This window comes from Achroia grisella, unplaced genomic scaffold, assembly GCF_030625045.1.
Source record: "Achroia grisella isolate CSIRO2021 unplaced genomic scaffold, CSIRO_AGI_Agris_v1 utg146, whole genome shotgun sequence".
Taxonomy (NCBI): Eukaryota; Metazoa; Arthropoda; class Insecta; order Lepidoptera; family Pyralidae; genus Achroia; species Achroia grisella.
This window is the reverse complement of record NW_026712636.1, coordinates 3,295,025-3,312,630: the sequence shown is the minus strand read 5'-3', so window position 1 is coordinate 3,312,630 and position 17,606 is coordinate 3,295,025. Positions and strand designations below refer to the sequence as shown.

The following is a 17,606-nucleotide window of genomic DNA, read 5'->3' as shown; positions in this document are numbered from 1 at the left end:
TTACGATACTTCCAAACAATCTTTCATAGCCCTTTCAACCCCTTACAATGCTTCTTCGCATTAAAAGTAACCTATGTCTTTTCTCAGGGTTTAGAGTAGTCTAGACTGTCTGTGTACCAAATTTCATTTAAATCGGTTTAATAATTTTGGCGTGAAAACGTGACAGTCAGACAGAGTTACTTTCGCTTTTCTTATATTAGTATGGATTAACACATAAGATGTTTAATACACATGCCTTAGTTGTTTATGAGGTACCACACTACTAATAAATGCAAGTATTTTTTCTTGGCCGACATAATGTAGTAGAAATTCTCGCTAGGCGGGTAGACTGAAAGATACGATGTGTTTAGATCATCTCAGGGATTCACTATGTATTTTCTAAGATGTTACAATACAATACAATATTCTTTTCATATATTATCAATATTAATTTCAATCAAATCTTTGATGTCAAAAACAAAGAATTTTTCGACATCATGCCCATGGCTACCTTTTAGAATCGACCGGGAATTCATCCCCACACGCTAGAACCTAAGTAGTCTCGGACAGTGCGGTTTCAGAGGAGCTGGCTCCCGCGTACACTTAGACTGGAATGAACTACCACCCGAGGTTTACTCGAGAGATTATAGCATGGGGTTTTCGAGAAGGGTATTTTAGGAGTTGGCCTTCAGCAGCTTCGTTAGTCCTTCCGTGGGGTTGGAGTAGCATCTGCACACTCCCCCTATCGTCCGGTAAAGTTATAAAGTATTAGAATAGTCCGAAAGAAAGTGCGAAGGTAGACGAATATGTCACATAATTTCTGCTATAGTCTATCATTGTACATAGTGAAACCTTCGAGATGATGTTTGATGGCACTGTGATAATAAAGTAGATTATCATTATTTCATATACATTTGTAGTAAAGTCATTCTTGGCCTATAAATCGGCAGCCAAATGATGTACATGCTCTAAGTTAAAAAATATATGAGCCTCATAAAATAAAATAATTAATGAAAATATTATTTGCATCCAAATAATATTCCTTCAAAATTCATCATTCATTAATTCATATTTCATTCATCATTCATTTATTAATTTGTAAATCATTAATTCATAGTTCATTAATTAATTTATAAATCAATAATTAAACCATAAATAATCCTTTCAAAAATCAATCAAGTATGAATTATTATTATTATATACATTCACAAATAATTCACTCTAATATCATTCTTTCATTCACAAATCAATCATTTATAATTATTCAAAAATAATTCATTTATTTATTCAAAGGCCGCTAAATTTAAGTCTGTCGACTAAAGGCAATTACGAATAATTTTATTATTAAGGTAATATCAATATCCTATTATTGTTGTTACACGAGGAAAAAAGTATAAAATATGTTTATTACCAGACATATACGCAGGATCTAGGCCTCTTTTAGCTTAGAGCAAGTCAAGGATTCTCTCTAATTATTTCATAACATACATTTCCATTTTATATGTAGTTAGTCATACCTTTAATTTGTAGGTGCTGATTGGTGGACGTAATTTTGACTGGTAGGTCATGTCTTTATATGTTAAACCCACTGTATGTTGTAAATTACTATTTCATGATAATAATCAAAAGACAAACACACAGCGCCATCTAGTCGCAAATCATGCAGACGTTGTTATGAACCTATGTTACTGAACAACTGACAGAAATAATAAATACATATACATAAAAAATCTAGATGAATACAAACAATCGTATTCATGAATAAAAAACTTGTATTGTGTAAGGAATCGAAGTAATTACCATTGGAAGGAAGGCGGTGTGTTAAACCCATAGACTACTAAGGCCGTCGTTCTTTCCAATATCAATTTTATGAAATTATTTTAACAATAATTATTGGTTTCTATCTTGACTAATTAATATTGCTATAAAATCTTCAGCACCTAGTTTATTCATTAATTACATTTAAACTTTCTTGTTTAATACACATTATTTATATTGTGAACCGGGTGTTAATATGAATAATTTTATGGTAAATAGTAGCTCGTAGTCAGCTCGTGACCAAAGGAAACTTAGTCGAAACGTCGAGAGGTAAATACTTATATTTACCATACAATTATTCGTGTTTAGACCCTGTTAACAATATAAACAATTTATTCATTGTTTCTAGTTAATTCTACATCACAAATTATATTATATTTAATTTATATGTATACAAATATAAAGCACGAATTGTTAATTTTCTTATAATTATAATAAAAATATACGGAATTTCCTACGTCCAAAGTAATTTTATCAAATTTTATTATTGTAATATATTATTACTAGGAAAATTATTCAATTTTAAATATTATTTATAGCGAGTCGCACCATTTTGTGTCATTTCCCTTAGGTATTTGAATGTATTTTAAGGTAATCATGACATATGAATAAATATGAATTTCAATTATTATGATATTGTAATTAATAATAATTATAATTATGTAAATTACAACAGAAGATACTGTGAATCCGATATATTATTACAATATATTGTTAAATGTTTAAAATTTAAAATGTTAAATAAAACAATATAAAAATTAATACTTATATATTTATCAAATATAAGCTTCAGTTACACGCTGAATTAAAAATTCAAAACAATGTAAAATTTTAATTTATTTGTGAATTTTTGAAACAAAAATCTAAAAGAAACTGTTTTTGTCTTCTTCATGTTACAAAGATTGGTTGTGTGTGAGTGTTATTGGTATCATAAGCGTTCTTGAGCTGCGGTGGCCGCTACCATTAGGCGGGCCGTATACTATTGTTAATAGATAAAAAATCAGCATAGTGTAACTGTCGCTTTAATCAACAGTCGTTCACAACGGTTTCTATCGAAATAAAAAACGTACAAACTTTAAAACTTTGTTTCATTTTAATTAAGTAACGTCCTCTCAGTAGTGTGATCATCTCAGTAGCATTGTTGTTAGAACAGCTGATAAAAGTTTTATTGTACCTGCAAAAGGTAATTTAAAAATGAATCTGTATTATTGTAAACATGTACATTTATTTGAAAAGAATACGAGCTGAGTTTCCTGTCAGTTCTTCTGATCTCGAAATCATTCCGAACTGACGGTAGATTTGACATATCATAAGTCTGTAATAGACCTGCATGAATAAGATATTTTGAATTTGAATATGAATTTAATATAGTGGTAAGTGGCAGAAAAGTTCAATGACATAACATTACTAGACACTTATATGAGATTTTTTTATGTATTTGGAATGGCAAGCATGCTCAAACATCCAATCATTCTCCACTTGTGCCCCGTTAGCTTATACTGTTAGGCAAACAGGAGCACCTTTTCATTATCATCTTTGAAAAAAAATAGTCATATCCAACCAGAATGATTCACCTCACTGTTTACCCCACACCTAACGTGGCGTGAATATAAACAAATTACAATTACCCGAAAATCCTCCAATTATATTAGCAACAGCAGAATTGTACTGTGTCTGTTTTGCTGGCGTTTCATCTTTTGGTACAGCAGATAAACATTTTATTGGCAGAGATGCCTCTGATTGTAGAACAAACGTCGACCAAGATTGCCATAGTTTAGCTGTTGAGTTCCATGCGCTCGAACTGAAGTTCTCTGGGACCTGAAATCAGTTGGTACCAATTAATGACCGTGGTGGTATAGCGGTTTTTTTTTAAAGGATGATAATGGAATAGTGCACCCGCCTGCGCTAACGGTTTACGCTGGCGGGGCACCAGTGGAGGATGATAGGATGAACATGTAGTCAGATCAGTTAGCCCAACGTGACAACATGGTATAGCGGTTTAAGTGCATACTTTTCGATGGTCATAGGTTCTATACCCGGTATATTATGTATGGATTTAGAAAAGTGCACTAGGCCTACATGGGGAAAGGGGGTTGTTTTTTTAATGGATGATTATGGAATGATGCACCCGCTTCCGCTAACGGTTTATGATGGCTGGGTGAAAGGAGATTATTAGAAATGTGGATTGATAATCCCATTGTAGCAAATGTACTATTTCGGGATACCACCACGCGGTACGCCCTGGGAACTAACACCATAAATTCCTGTTGAATTTGTCACGATAGGATAACTTCCTTGAACTCATACTCACCCTGTCATCCCGTTAGCACAGGCGGCACCATACCATACCATTACCATCAGAAAAAAAAAAACACTAGGTCTTCATAGTTTTGTTAGAATCGAACCTGCGGCCATCGCAAGTAAAGCGGTGTTCTAAACCGCTAGACCACCGAGACCATCGAAAATAAACCTCAATACGTTCCTACTAGAAACAATTCTTGAAGAATTCTCCGCCTGCCCCAGAGTTCAGGCCCAAAGTTATACTAAATACTCACCACACGATCGTCAGGGCCTGCAATCCAGGTAAACTTTGGCGGTGGTAGCCCAGCAGCAGTGCAGTTCAGAGTCACCTGACTAGATCCCTTGCTTCTAGTTGCTTCGATTACTGGATCACTTGACGGCACTGTAAAATAGTATGAATTATAGAAGAATTTATTTGCAGGAAAACACGGTAAATATCTAACTGATCTTATGAAGAGAATTCGTCAATTTATAAGGGTATTTATAGGAAAAGTGCATGTATGTTTGTTGTTTTAAATAAATATATTGTTAGGTTTCTTAGACCCAATACTCAATACTCTATATTTATTGTATTCCATAATAATACAACGAAAGATGATCATAATTGATTTTAGATCATTATGGACCCTGTTAGAGCACGCAAACATAACATTATTATTATTATGACTAACTAAACTATAACATATAATTTAATATTATTCATACATTTGTTTATGTATTATAATATGACATAATTAAATATTACATAAAAACTAAACTATATCATTTAAATATTCGCTTACATTACAATACTGAGACCCTCCGAAGGACAAAAACCTTTCAAATTTAAAATAGCTTAAAAAGTAGGAATTCGACTTAGCTTTTTTACAAGTAGTCACTAGAAGCACAAATTTATTTAAGCATGACCATAAACATAAATAATACAGACATACGGCGCTAGATGGCGCTGTATAAAAGTAAAACTCGACTTGTTTTCGTTTTAAATTAAAGTTAATGAAACTATTATTAATTTTTAATATCACTTCATAGGTGTGTAAATAGTTCAGTGAGTTGTAAATAATATTGAAACTGGAATCGGCTACTATTTATTGCCACGATGGACTCAGTTTAATTCACTTCATCATCCAGGCAGTCATTGCTCAGGATTTCATGTTATACAGTCTTGTATTTTTCAATGTCATCGTTGGTATAAAGCCACTGAATAATATCTACAAGTAGTAATCAGTAGTTTACTAGTTGTGAGAAGAAATAACGGGAAAATTTATAAAATATACAGATACACGCTGCCAGATGGCGCTGTACAAAACTAAAACTCGATATGGTTTCGTTTTGTCCGATAGGTAACTAGTACGGAAGTTTCAATTCAGATGTGTAATTAATACTAGACTATATAGATAGAAATACTTAAATACAAGTTTTTTGAAACCGGACTCAACTACTAGCTAGTTTCAGTCGGTTAGTAAAGCAAAAATAACGATAGTCGCTGTACAACTACGTAGTCGTTACTATAATATCGTTCGTTACTTTTGATACATTCGTATTTAACAGCTACCATTTATTTTAGACTGAAACTGTTCTAGTGGCGGGAAGGGGATTGTTAGTAATTTGAACTAATAAACTCATTTTTTTAAATAGTTGTTTTTAGTGGAATGTTGCCTTCGTCTACGATAACAACTTACACTGGCGGGGCACCAGTGAAGGATGATGACATGAACATGTGGTCAGGTCAATGAGCCCATCGTGACAAATTCACCAGTACTTTATCACTATGATTTCCAGGAGTAACCGCGTGGAGGTCAACCTACCTTGGTGCATTGTATTCTCAAAATCCCCTTTCCCACCTAATAAACCCATTGCTAGCAATGTACCATATCAGGTTGACCTGATCACGGTTCCCTGTGGAAAACATCGTGGTAAATTGCCATTTGTCAAGATGGGTCAGCTGAAGTGACTTCATGCTCATCTTATTATCCTCCACTGGTACCCCGTCAGCGTAAATTGTTAGCACTTTCCTTTATCATCTACTAGCACCCGGCTTCGCACGGATGCATTACAAATATTTGAAATTTTCGGCTTGTTCAATACTATAACACGCATGTATTATACACATAAACCTTTCTCTTGAATCACTCTATCTAATGCTAAAAACTGCATTAAAATACGTTGCGTAGTTTAAAAGATATAAACTAACCCACAGCGCCGATGAGTTTGTTTTATATTCTACTAGCTATGTCCGCGCTGTCACCCGCGTGTAATTAAAAGCTTATATGTTATTCTGATATATAAGCTATATTACTGTAAAGTTTCATCAAAATCCATTCAGTATTTTTTGCGTGAAAGAGTAACAAACACCATCCATACTTACAAACTTTCGCGGTTATAATATTAAGATTAATAATATGTAAAGATTAATATGTTTTATATAAAATTTACCTGTTCTAACCAAGGTGTAATTGTCATGGCCCACCATGAACTTAGGTCCCTCCCCTGATACCTCGCATTTGAAATCAAAGTCATTGTTGGTAAATTCAGTTGGCACTATCTGTAGAGTACATTGTTGGATAGCCTCCTCGCAGTTTATTCTTAAGAAGTTTTCTGTCAATGACCAAACTTTGGAAGCAGTCGGTCCATGGTTCTGTAAAATAAAGATCAACATGTTTAATCGTATCCCAAATCAAGTACGAAGAAGTATATTACGATTCTGAACCACTTTCACCAAAAAACAAAATGTATATTTACAAGGTACGATATTCTATTTATTAATTTTTCTTTTAAAAAACACACTGCCATATCCACTTATGTTAGTGGATGCATAACAAATATTAAAATAGCTGAGAAATTGAAAGATTTATAATGCATCCGTGCATTAATTTTTTTTTAATTTCTCGGCTTGTTCTATACTATTATAACACGCATGTATTATACATCTAAACCTTCCTTTTGAATCACTCTATCTATTGCTAAAACTGCATTAAAATCCGTTTAATAATTTAAAAGATATAAGAATAAGAACAGACAGCGGCGACGATTTTTTTATACACTGTAAAGACATTCTTAAATAAAAGAGAAGTCGGATCAAACTACTAGTGATGGGTAACATAATGCAGTTAATAATACAGCGTAATTAGCCGGCACGTGTCACAATAATATTCTCATTTTTTTAAACGAAACAATGTCAGTACAATAATGAATACAACAAACGTTAATTATTTTTTTGTTCGTCCGGAAATGAACGAATTGTATGTTATAAAGTAGATACATTTTTGAGGGTCGACGGATGCTAAATTATGGACGCTGCGGTCACAGATACGCCGTGATAGGTAAACGCTTTGGTTTTGTGCATAATAGATTAAAAAAAAGTTATGTATGTGTTTACTGAGATGAACCAATGTAAAAAATCGTCTGCGTAAGTAATATCTCACCTATTTCAGCTGCTAAGCAGTTTCATTTGTAGATAAAATTTGTGCTGTGCATAATAGATTTAAAAAACAATTATATATGTATTTACTGAGATAAACGTTGAATTAGAAATAGAAATAATCTTTATTCAAATAAACTCATTACAAGCACTTTTGAATAGTCATATTTTGATTCTACCACTCATTCGAAATGCAGATTCATCACAAGAAGAATGAGCAAGAAACTTGTGTGTTGCACTTTGGAATAGATGTTTTTTTATATAATAACTAGCTGTCCCAACAAATGTTGTTTTGCCTTAATTATAAAAAAAAGAATTAGGGGTGGACTACCCCTAACATTTAGGGGATGAAAAATAGATGTTGGCCGATTCTCAGACCTACTCATTATGCTCACAAAATTTCATGAGAATCGGTCAAGCCGTTTCGGAGGAGTATGGGAACGAAAACTGTGACACGAGAATTTTATATATAAGATTACAGTATAACAAGTAAGGGGCATGCGATAATCAACATAGAAATCTCTACACATTCATTATTAGTGTAATCGTTGTAAAGTTGTTGTAAGTGTTGTAAAAAGTTGTAGTAAGTGTTGTAAAAAATTGTTGTAAGTGTAGTAAAAAGTTGTTGTAAGTGTTGTAAATGTTGTATAAAATTTGTTGTAAGTGTTGTAAAAAGTTATCTGCGTACTTGAGCCTCAACTATTTCAGCCGATAAGCAGTTTGATTCGTACGATATGTTTTCGTTTTAGATCAAAGTCAAAATTGTTCACTTACATAGGACACTTTCGGCAGTTTATGTATGTTAATTTTTTAATATGTATATATTTACAAAAACAATGTATCTATGTTATTTATATTACTAACCGGGTCTTAACACGAATAATTTTATGCCAAATAAAGATTGCACTAGCCGTGGTTACGAGCAGACCACGGCTAGTGCAACCTAGTCAAAACGTCGAGATAGGTAAATACCTTTATTTGCCATAAAATAATTAAATAAATAATGTATATTATACACGAAAGTTTAAAAATTATTAATGTAATGTATGAATTTCTATCAGATGTCCCATACCCATAACAAGCTCTGCTAAGGTTGGGACCAAAAGGCGCTGTGTGAATTGTCCAGAGATATTATTATCACAGATTACGTAATATTACATATTATTACTAGCTGTCCCGGCAAACGTAGGTAGTCCACCCCTAACATTTAGGGGGATGAAAAATAGATGTTGGCCGATTCTCAGACCTACTCAATACGCTCACAAAATTTCATGAGAATCGGTCAAGCCGTTTCGGAGGAGTATGGGAACGAAAACTGTGACACGAGAATTTTATATATAAGATATCCTATAAATGAACAGTACTATAATAAATGGAGGGGGGGGGGGGGGAGATTGTTAGTAATGTGGATTTTTGACCCCATTGTATGCTTGAGTCGACCACCATGCGATTTCCCCTGGAAACTATCGTGATGAATTCCAAGTCTAATTGTGACTTTAGTGAAATAGATTTATTCTCCTGTAAACTCTCTTCTTTCAAAAACCAAATAACTAATGAACTGAGGCGTAAATATCATTTTTCGTAACTAACATAATAATTATTTGTAATATTGTAGTCTACAGTGTATTCATCTTAAAATTTTCAGTTTTCTTTGTATTGTTAATATAAAATAGTTTTGTTAAGAGTTGTTAGTGGTAGTTAATTAATTAGTAACATAATCTCTGTAACATGCCTTAGGCAGTATTGTATAATTATAGTAATCAGTGGTTAACGTAGTGGGTTACACATTTGTTAAAATTGATTAGTAAATAGCCATAAGTCATATGTGTAATGTGTAACTGTTTGTTGACCTAAATAAATGAAAAAAAAAAAAAAGTCGATTTATCACGATGGGCTAACTGACCTGACCTCATGCTCATGTTATCATCCTACACGTGCCTGGTACTATAATAATCACATCGTTATTTGACCATCACATATACCCCTCATGCATTGCAATCTCCCTTATGTCCCCTATGCTATAAAAAATACAAACATACCACAGGTCTATATATCATAAATTGTCTATCATTCATAAACAGGTTGACTGACTGAAGAGAGTCCCCTCCACTGAAGTTCCAAGCGCAGGTCAATTTCCACCCCAAATCTGGGACCCACTCCTCTGTTATATGAACATTTGTGGTATTTGCTATTACTGAAAAAAAAAATGTTGATAACATAAATAGAGGTCAAAAATAGCGTCGGTGGTCAAGCGGTTCAGCACACCACCTTACTTGCAATGTTCGCGGGTTCGATTCCGGGCACGGCACAAACATTTGTATTTATGAGTATGATTGTTTGTATCGGTCTGGGTGTTTTCTATTTGTAATATGTATGTATTTAAGAAAAGAAAATCTATGTATTTGTATCAGTTATCTAGTAACCATATCATAAGCTTCAGCTAGTTTAACTTGGGTCTAGATAGCGCTGTGTGAATTATCCTGAGATTATTATAATTGCAGTTTTGATTTACTTTGTTGGTCGCGCGCTCGATTCCTCGCTCGATACAAACATTTGTATTCAATACTATAGATGCCAAGAGTTTAAAAGTGCATTTTACGTTATTAACGGTTAATTAACCGTATTTATGCTTGGCACTTTTAGAAGCTACTTTAATATATATTTAGTGATAACATGTTAATTTGAAATTACAGATAGACACTTCAATTTTTAGTATTTTATTAAATAGAATTATCGATAAGCAATAATAATTGAGCAGACACGGTTGACGGATCAATTAGTACATTATTAAAAATACACACTTTTCTTTTATAGTCTATTGTTTTAATAAAACAACAGACTATAAAAGGATCTGCAGACCTTTCTATAATACAAAGATCCCCTTGCTTTATTTTTTAAATTAGACAAATTACCAAACGCCGCTTAGAAGGAAAGACGCCATCATAACTCATTGAATCTGATTACTCATAAGTATATACGCGTTATTGTTAACTGAGAAGGGACGGATATGTTTCTAGTTATTAAAAAGAGTTTTTTTTCATTTATTCATTACTAGCTGTGAAAATATATATCATTCCTATAATAAAACTAAGTTACTAGTAAGCTATTTAAAAGAAAAGTGAAAATTGCGTCAAAATCGGTCAAGCCGTTTCAAAGATTTGCAAGAACAAATAAACAGACATATTTTTTTTACATAAGTACCGTATATGTAATATTTGTGCAAAGCTGTTATTTCGAAATTACAAACAGACACTGCAATTTTATTTATTTGTATAGACTGCCTCGGTGATCGTAGCCGTTAAGCTCACCGTCTTATTCGGATGGTCGCGGCTTCTATTCCTCGTCCAGTATATTTGTATTTATGAGTATGTTTGTTTGTATCGGTCTCGGTGATTTATATGTATATTATGTATGTATTCTATCTAAAAAGGAAAATATCTGTGTATTTATATCAGTTACGTAGTACCCATAATACAAGCTCTGCTTACCGTGAGACTAGATGGCGCGGTGTTAATTGTCCAGGGCTATTAATTTATATCAGTTGTCTAGCACCCATAACACGAACGTTGCTTAGTTTGGAACTAAAAGTCACGGCGACTTCTAGTTCCAATCTAAAATGTCCTAAAAAAGTCATGTTTTTTTCGGAACCTCATATAAATTGTATGCGATAATACCCATGGCTCTATATACAATATACATATGTATGTGTGTCTTGTCTTAAATCTTAGAGAGTAGGCTTAATTTGCTCAATTGGGCAGTCGTGCGCTCCTTAATACTTTAATGTACCATATTTGGGACACTTACATGACATCCGTAGACGTATTTTGAACGCGGAAATGTATTTACTTTCGTTTGTACGTTCATCATTTTGAGCTCCCGTTTATTTTGAATTTTTGTAGAAAATTCTTAAAATTTATAGAATAGAATAGAAAATCGTTTATTCAAATATACTTAATTTAAGCACTTTTGAATAATTTGTGGAATCGAACTCGAGTCGAACCATCGGACGTTTGGCGGTGTGCTAAATCGCTAGACCACCGAGGCCGTCAACTATACTATTAAAAAATGCTTTAAAAAATCTTTATTCAAATAAACTCAATACAAAGTTTATTTGAATAAAGATTTCTATTCCTATATTTTTTTAGCTAATGGTAATGTTAAACAAGGTGACGGTCCACCTGATGATCCTAACTCCTTAGTAATATTATAAATGCGAAAGTGACACTGTCTGTCTGTCGCGGATTCACGACAAAACTACTAAACCGATTTAAATAAAATTTGGTATACCTATTGTCTAGACCACGGCTGGACCATTTCATATTCAAATTCTAAACATAAACAGCGACCAAGATCAATACAAACAATCATACTCATGAACACATGTATAATCGAACCCACAACCATACGAATTAAAGAGTGCAAACCGCTAAACCATCGAGACTGACGCGTTTTATAACAAGTAGGTACATCTATTTAGTTAACAAATGTAGTTTTAATATCACCATCAAATATAACATTGTTATGTTGTCTGTTATGGACCCCACAGTGTAATTGATTTTAATTGGACCCTATTAAAACAAGTTGCTTGATCAATGATCTCATGATGTGACTTGTGAGAAGCAATGTGCATCACTTATGACATTATCTGCAACGGTACTGTAATATAAAACCCTTTAGCTTAATTATATCATTTTTCGTTTTGTAATTTTCAAAAAATATATCTATGTACATGTTTATATCAGTTGTCTAATACCCATAATTAATTAATGGATTAGTATTACTTTATTTAATAAAATAACAAACGTACTAACAAGAAAATAAAATTATTTTTTATATATTTAACGGCTTGGCATGGGTATACATGTATTATATATATAAACTTTACACTAGAATCACTTTATCTATTTAAAAAAACCGCTTTAAAATCCGTTTAAAGATATAAGCGTACATAGGGACGGACAGACAGCGACACCGACTTTGTTTTATACTATGTAATTATTTATAAACTTGTTTAAAAGTTTGTTTACGATTTTATACTGGTCCCAAGCTAAGCAGAGCTTGTATTATGAGTACTAGAGAACTTATGTAAATACTAAGATATTTTTTTGTAAATACATACATAATATACATAGAATACACTAAGACTGATTCAAAGAATTATACTCATGAATACAAACGTTTGTACGTTTGCGAGGAATCGAACCCACGACCGTCGGAAGTAAGGGGTGCGCTAAACCGCTAGCCCACCGAGGCCCGTAAGAAATACTTTAGTTTTAGTTTTAATCAGTTATTTTAATTTTGTCTGTTACATTTATTATTTTCATTTATGTGTTCCACATACCACTTCCTGTGTCACGCTGTTTTAGGTTGACTGGAAGAGATTTCTTTTATATATAGATTCTCCTTTGCTAACAAAATTTTTAATACGTGTTTGAAATCTTGTATTTAAAAGTGCAATCTTATAAATATTATAAACGCGAAAGTTTGTGAGTATAGATGGATGTTAGTTACTCTTTCATAAAAAAACTGAACTGATTTTGATGAAACTTTACAGTAATACAGGATCCGAATAACATACAGGTTAAATTCACGCGGATTAAACTTTGTTACTCTTTCACACAAAAACTACTGAACGGATTTTGATGTAACTTTGCAGTAATAAAGCATCATCAGAATAATATATAAGCTATAAATTTCACGTGAAACCACGGGCACAGCTAGTAAACAATATAAATACGCGGGAAATTTTGGTACTCACAGAAACTATTACTTTTACGTACTTACCAAATAAAAAACATAGTAATATAACTGATGTTAGAAATCCTTTTTCCGCCATCACTGATAAACCCTTTTATGGCACATAAAACATTTAATAAAATATATACATGAATTCAAATTTGTATGTCTGTCTATCACCGATGCATAACAAGAACTATTTAGTTTAGTACGGATTGACGGCGCGCGCGCACTATTGCGTTGATTAAAGTACGTACGTGCTATACATGTGCAACCTATTTTTATTTTAAAGAACCCATTAACTTAACTTTAAATAAACTAATAATTTGAAAAAAGAATTCTTTATTCCGGTAAGTATTTTGTAAAGGAAATATTAAGATAATAGAGAAATAAAAAGAAACACTTTTGAATAGTCATAACTTATTTTTTTTACCTACCGCTCATTCGGTCAAAGCTGTCTCTTCACAAGAAGAACGAGCAAGCAACTTTCGCGTTACTTTTTTAACTAATTTAGTTGTAATTTTGAATTTTTAAGTTGAAATGTATAAATACAAACTACCAATTAGCTCTAATTCATTATCATAATAATAAATGACCAACCGACTGGTTGAGTAACTAAATAAGATTAACGGTAGCTTTGTTAAATCGTTACCAATTACATTTAACCAATATCCTGTTGTAGATTTTTATTTATTTTTATTATATGTGTGTCATATTAAATTGATAGATTTTTTTTTCTTTATTTGTTTTGGTGCTTGGGATCACAAGATCATAAGATGTTAGCTCCGTGATAGCTTCTAAATCGAAGCATCTACATCCACTAAGTCCAAGGACTTGATCGAAACAAATGCAGACCTTATAAATTCCTGTTGAAATTATCACGATGAGCCAACTAACCAGACCTCATGACCATATTATCATCCTCTACTAGTGCTCCGTCAGCGTAGACGGATGCACCAATTCATTAATGCGTGAATTAAAAACCCCTCATACATTGTCATTACAAATAATTATGATGTTAGGCATCAGTATTACAATTTCACTGCCAAATCTCACCATTGAAATGAAACAGCTTACAAAGTACAGCTGTAGGCTGTTTTAAACAGTGAGATAGAGGTATGCAAATGACTTTATACAAAGACTACCTCTGTTCTCTAAGCAGATATATGAACGACTGTAAAGTCATAGTCACAATAGACACGTCGTATTCATCAGGCAGGAGTTGGCCTTCAGCCGCTCCATAAGTCCTTCTACGGTTTTGGAGTGCTATCTGCACTCGCCCGCTATCGTCCGATGAAGCTGTAAAGGCCAGCTGCGGTCAACAGCATTATAATAGTTCGAAAAAAAGTCATAATAATTATAATTTATTCAGCATCATAATACAGAATAAAAATATAGAAACTTAATAATTAATATTGCGCTATGAGCTGAAAGGGCGTTCACTCAGCTTGTGCTGCGGCGCGTCGCTGCAGCGCTGATTTTCAGTGAAGCCACTCGAAAAAAATAAATAGTCGCGCACAATAATTTAATGCATGAACTATAATAAAACTTATGTTGTTGACTCTACATCTTATTATTATCTATTTAACATTTAAGATATGTAGTAGTTATGTTAGGAATATAAATATTTACGACCTTAATCCAAGATGGGGTAGTCTTGAGAAAGTAAAATCGGCGACCTCGGTGGTCTAGAGGTTTAACATACCGGTTCACTTCCGATGGCCGCGGGTTCAATTCCTCGTGCAACACAAAGATTTTTATTTATAAGTATGATTTTGTTTGTTGGTCTGAGTGTTTCCTATGTATACAACGCATCTAAGGATTTGTATCAGTTGTCTAGCACCCATAACACAAGCTCTGCTTAGTTTGAGACTAGTTAACGCTGAGTCCAGGGATACATGTATTATACATATAAACCTTTCTCTGGAATCAATATATTTATTGCTAAAAACTGCATTAAAATCCGTTGTGTAGTTTAAAAGATCTAACCGAACAGACAGCGGACACGACTTCATTTTATACTATAACTAGCTACTCGCCCCGGCTTCGCCTGGGTGTACATGTATACATATAAACCTTCCTATTGAATCACTCTATATATTATAAAAAACTGTTGCGTAGTTTTAAAGATTTAAGCATACATAGGGACGGACAGACAGCGACAGCGACTTTATTTTATACTATGTAATGATAATAATAATAATCTCAGTGCAATTCATACAGCGCTATCTAGACCCAAGTTAAGCTAGATAAAGCTTATATTATGGGTACTAGGTAATTGGTACAAATATATAGATTTTTTTCATAAATATATATTATATATAGAAAACCCAGACAGAAACAAACAATCATACTCATGAATACAAATGTTTGTGCCGTACGAGGAATCGAACCAGCGACCATCGGAAGTAAAGTAGCGTGCAATACCGCTAGACCACCGAGGCCGTCAAATACTATATAGAGATTTCGTGGTGTATGTTTATTTTAGAGGATTTAGTATTTAACAAGATGTTTTAGTAATACTGTTGAGAACATCTATATTTGTATTCATGTTTCGATCTCCTGTCAATACAACTAGAGTGCATTGTAATCGATGCATTGTTGCATTGTTATAGCAACAAAGGCTTTTTAATATGATACCTCTGAATTTTGAATATACTAACAAATTCATGAATGACCTTTTGAATAATGATCTGATAAGTTCATTTTGATGGCCTCGGTGGTTTAACGGTTTAGTACACCGGTTTACTTCTGATGGCCACGGGTTCGATTCCTCGCACGGTGCACACATTTGTATTCAGGAGTATGACTAGTTGTCTAGTACCCATAACACAAGTTCAGTATTCAGACGTTTCGACTTGTAAATGTAAACTTACAAGGATTATTTAATAGAGCAACACACAAGTTTCTTGATCGTTCTTCTTGTGATGAGACAGCTTTCCGAACGAGCGGTAGATAAAAAAAATTGTTATTACTATTCAAATGTGCTTAAATTAAGTTTATTTAAATAAATGATTTTCTATTCTATTCTAGTCTGTTCTATTCGGTTTACCGTGGGATTACATGGTGGCGTGTCAATTGTCATCTTCAGTCATCTTTTATCCATTAATTACGTGAGGCTTGAAAGGGAAGAGGGGAGATTTGATAAAAATCACGAAATATCACAAGGGGGAGAGGGGTCTAGTAAGATATCACGTGTATTTATTTTATGCCAATCATAAACAATCTGCAACCTTTCTGTCTAGACATTTTTATCATGGGCCTTAATTTGAAAATAAAATAAGATTATACTTTATACCTGTATTTAAAGATAATATTTAAAAAAATTTAAGATTCTTTGTAGGTACTAAAAATACACGTGATGTTGAGTGGGGGGGAGGGGGGGGGGGAGTTTTGAACTTCACGTAGGGGGACTCCAAGGGGGAGGGGGGGGGGGGTTAAAATGCTTAAAAAAAGATCACGTGATTAATGGACGGCCCTTTACAGAGGCTGCATTTACTTCCTTATATTTTGCAAGAATATGTCAATATATTTATCATTGCCTTTGTCTCATTATTTGGAGTCGGAGCCATATGTCGTCTTATGAGCTCTATCGGTCGTCATATCTGAGCATACTCTCCTTTTATACCTTACCATCAAGTGTGTTAAAAATATTATTTATTGTATCTAATGAACCGATATAAATATAATTTGGTACACAGATAGTCTAGACCCTGAGAAAGGACATAGGCTACTTTCTAATGGGAAAAAAGGTTCGAAAGGGGAGATGATAGGTTATATGGAAGTATCGTCATCTTTAAAGCTAGCTGTAATAGCTAACTAGCTACTCGCTCCGGCTTCGCACGGGTGTACATGTATTATATATATAAACCTTCCTTTAGAATCACTCTATATATTAAAAAAACCCGCATCAAAATCCGTTGCGTAGTTTTAAAGATTTAAGCATACATAGAGACTGACGGCGACAGTGATTTTATTTTATACGATGTAATGATGATGTTTATTATATGTTGAATATTAATTATTGTAGTAATAAAATTGAGTGCACCTTCTTAGGTGCAGAAGAAACTTCTGCTAGCTGAAGATTGTAAGTACGTGTCTAAAGAAATATTAAATCGACTACCGTTCAGATATTTGGTATTCTAGAAAGTTTTAATCAACAGATTGTTAGAGGAGATGCGCGCTTTTTCTCCCCGGATACCAAATAGCCTATAATCAGTCAGGCTGTCTCCATTCAAACCCCGATACTACGTGTGCGTTGAATTATATAACTCAACATTTCACAAGTATTCGGGAAAGTTTTTCTTCAGTCATGTTTATTTAAGAGATACTCCTATTTTTGGATATTAAACTC

The 17,606-nt window shown here is 33.3% G+C and overlaps 1 protein-coding gene across 1 annotated transcript; it reads right to left on the bottom strand.

The window, feature by feature from the left end:
• Window positions 1-2,551: 2,551 nt before the first annotated feature.
• LOC131855653 (uncharacterized) lies at window positions 2,552-13,437 on the bottom strand. Its single transcript, XM_059206952.1, has 6 exons — window positions 13,301-13,437; window positions 9,556-9,710; window positions 6,532-6,733; window positions 4,353-4,480; window positions 3,426-3,615; window positions 2,552-2,971 (listed from the first exon to the last, which is right to left on the bottom strand). The coding sequence occupies exons 1-6, from the start codon at window positions 13,350-13,352 to the stop codon at window positions 2,922-2,924; spliced, it is 777 nt and encodes a 258-aa protein (XP_059062935.1). The 5' UTR covers window positions 13,353-13,437; the 3' UTR covers window positions 2,552-2,921.
• Between the last annotated feature and the right edge of the window lie 4,169 nt (window positions 13,438-17,606).

Excerpts from the sequence above, each read along its gene's own strand:
- LOC131855653 (XM_059206952.1), bottom strand. The coding sequence starts at position 13,352 with ATGGCGGAAAAAGGATTTCTAACATCAGTTATATTACTATGTTTTTTA. Across the intron at positions 9,711-13,300 it reads ATTACTATGTTTTTTATTTG|TAATAGCAAATACCACAAAT; the intron begins GTAAGTACGTAA and ends TTTTTTTTTCAG. Across the intron at positions 6,734-9,555 it reads TTATGATATATAGACCTGTG|AACCATGGACCGACTGCTTC; the intron begins GTATGTTTGTAT and ends TTTATTTTACAG.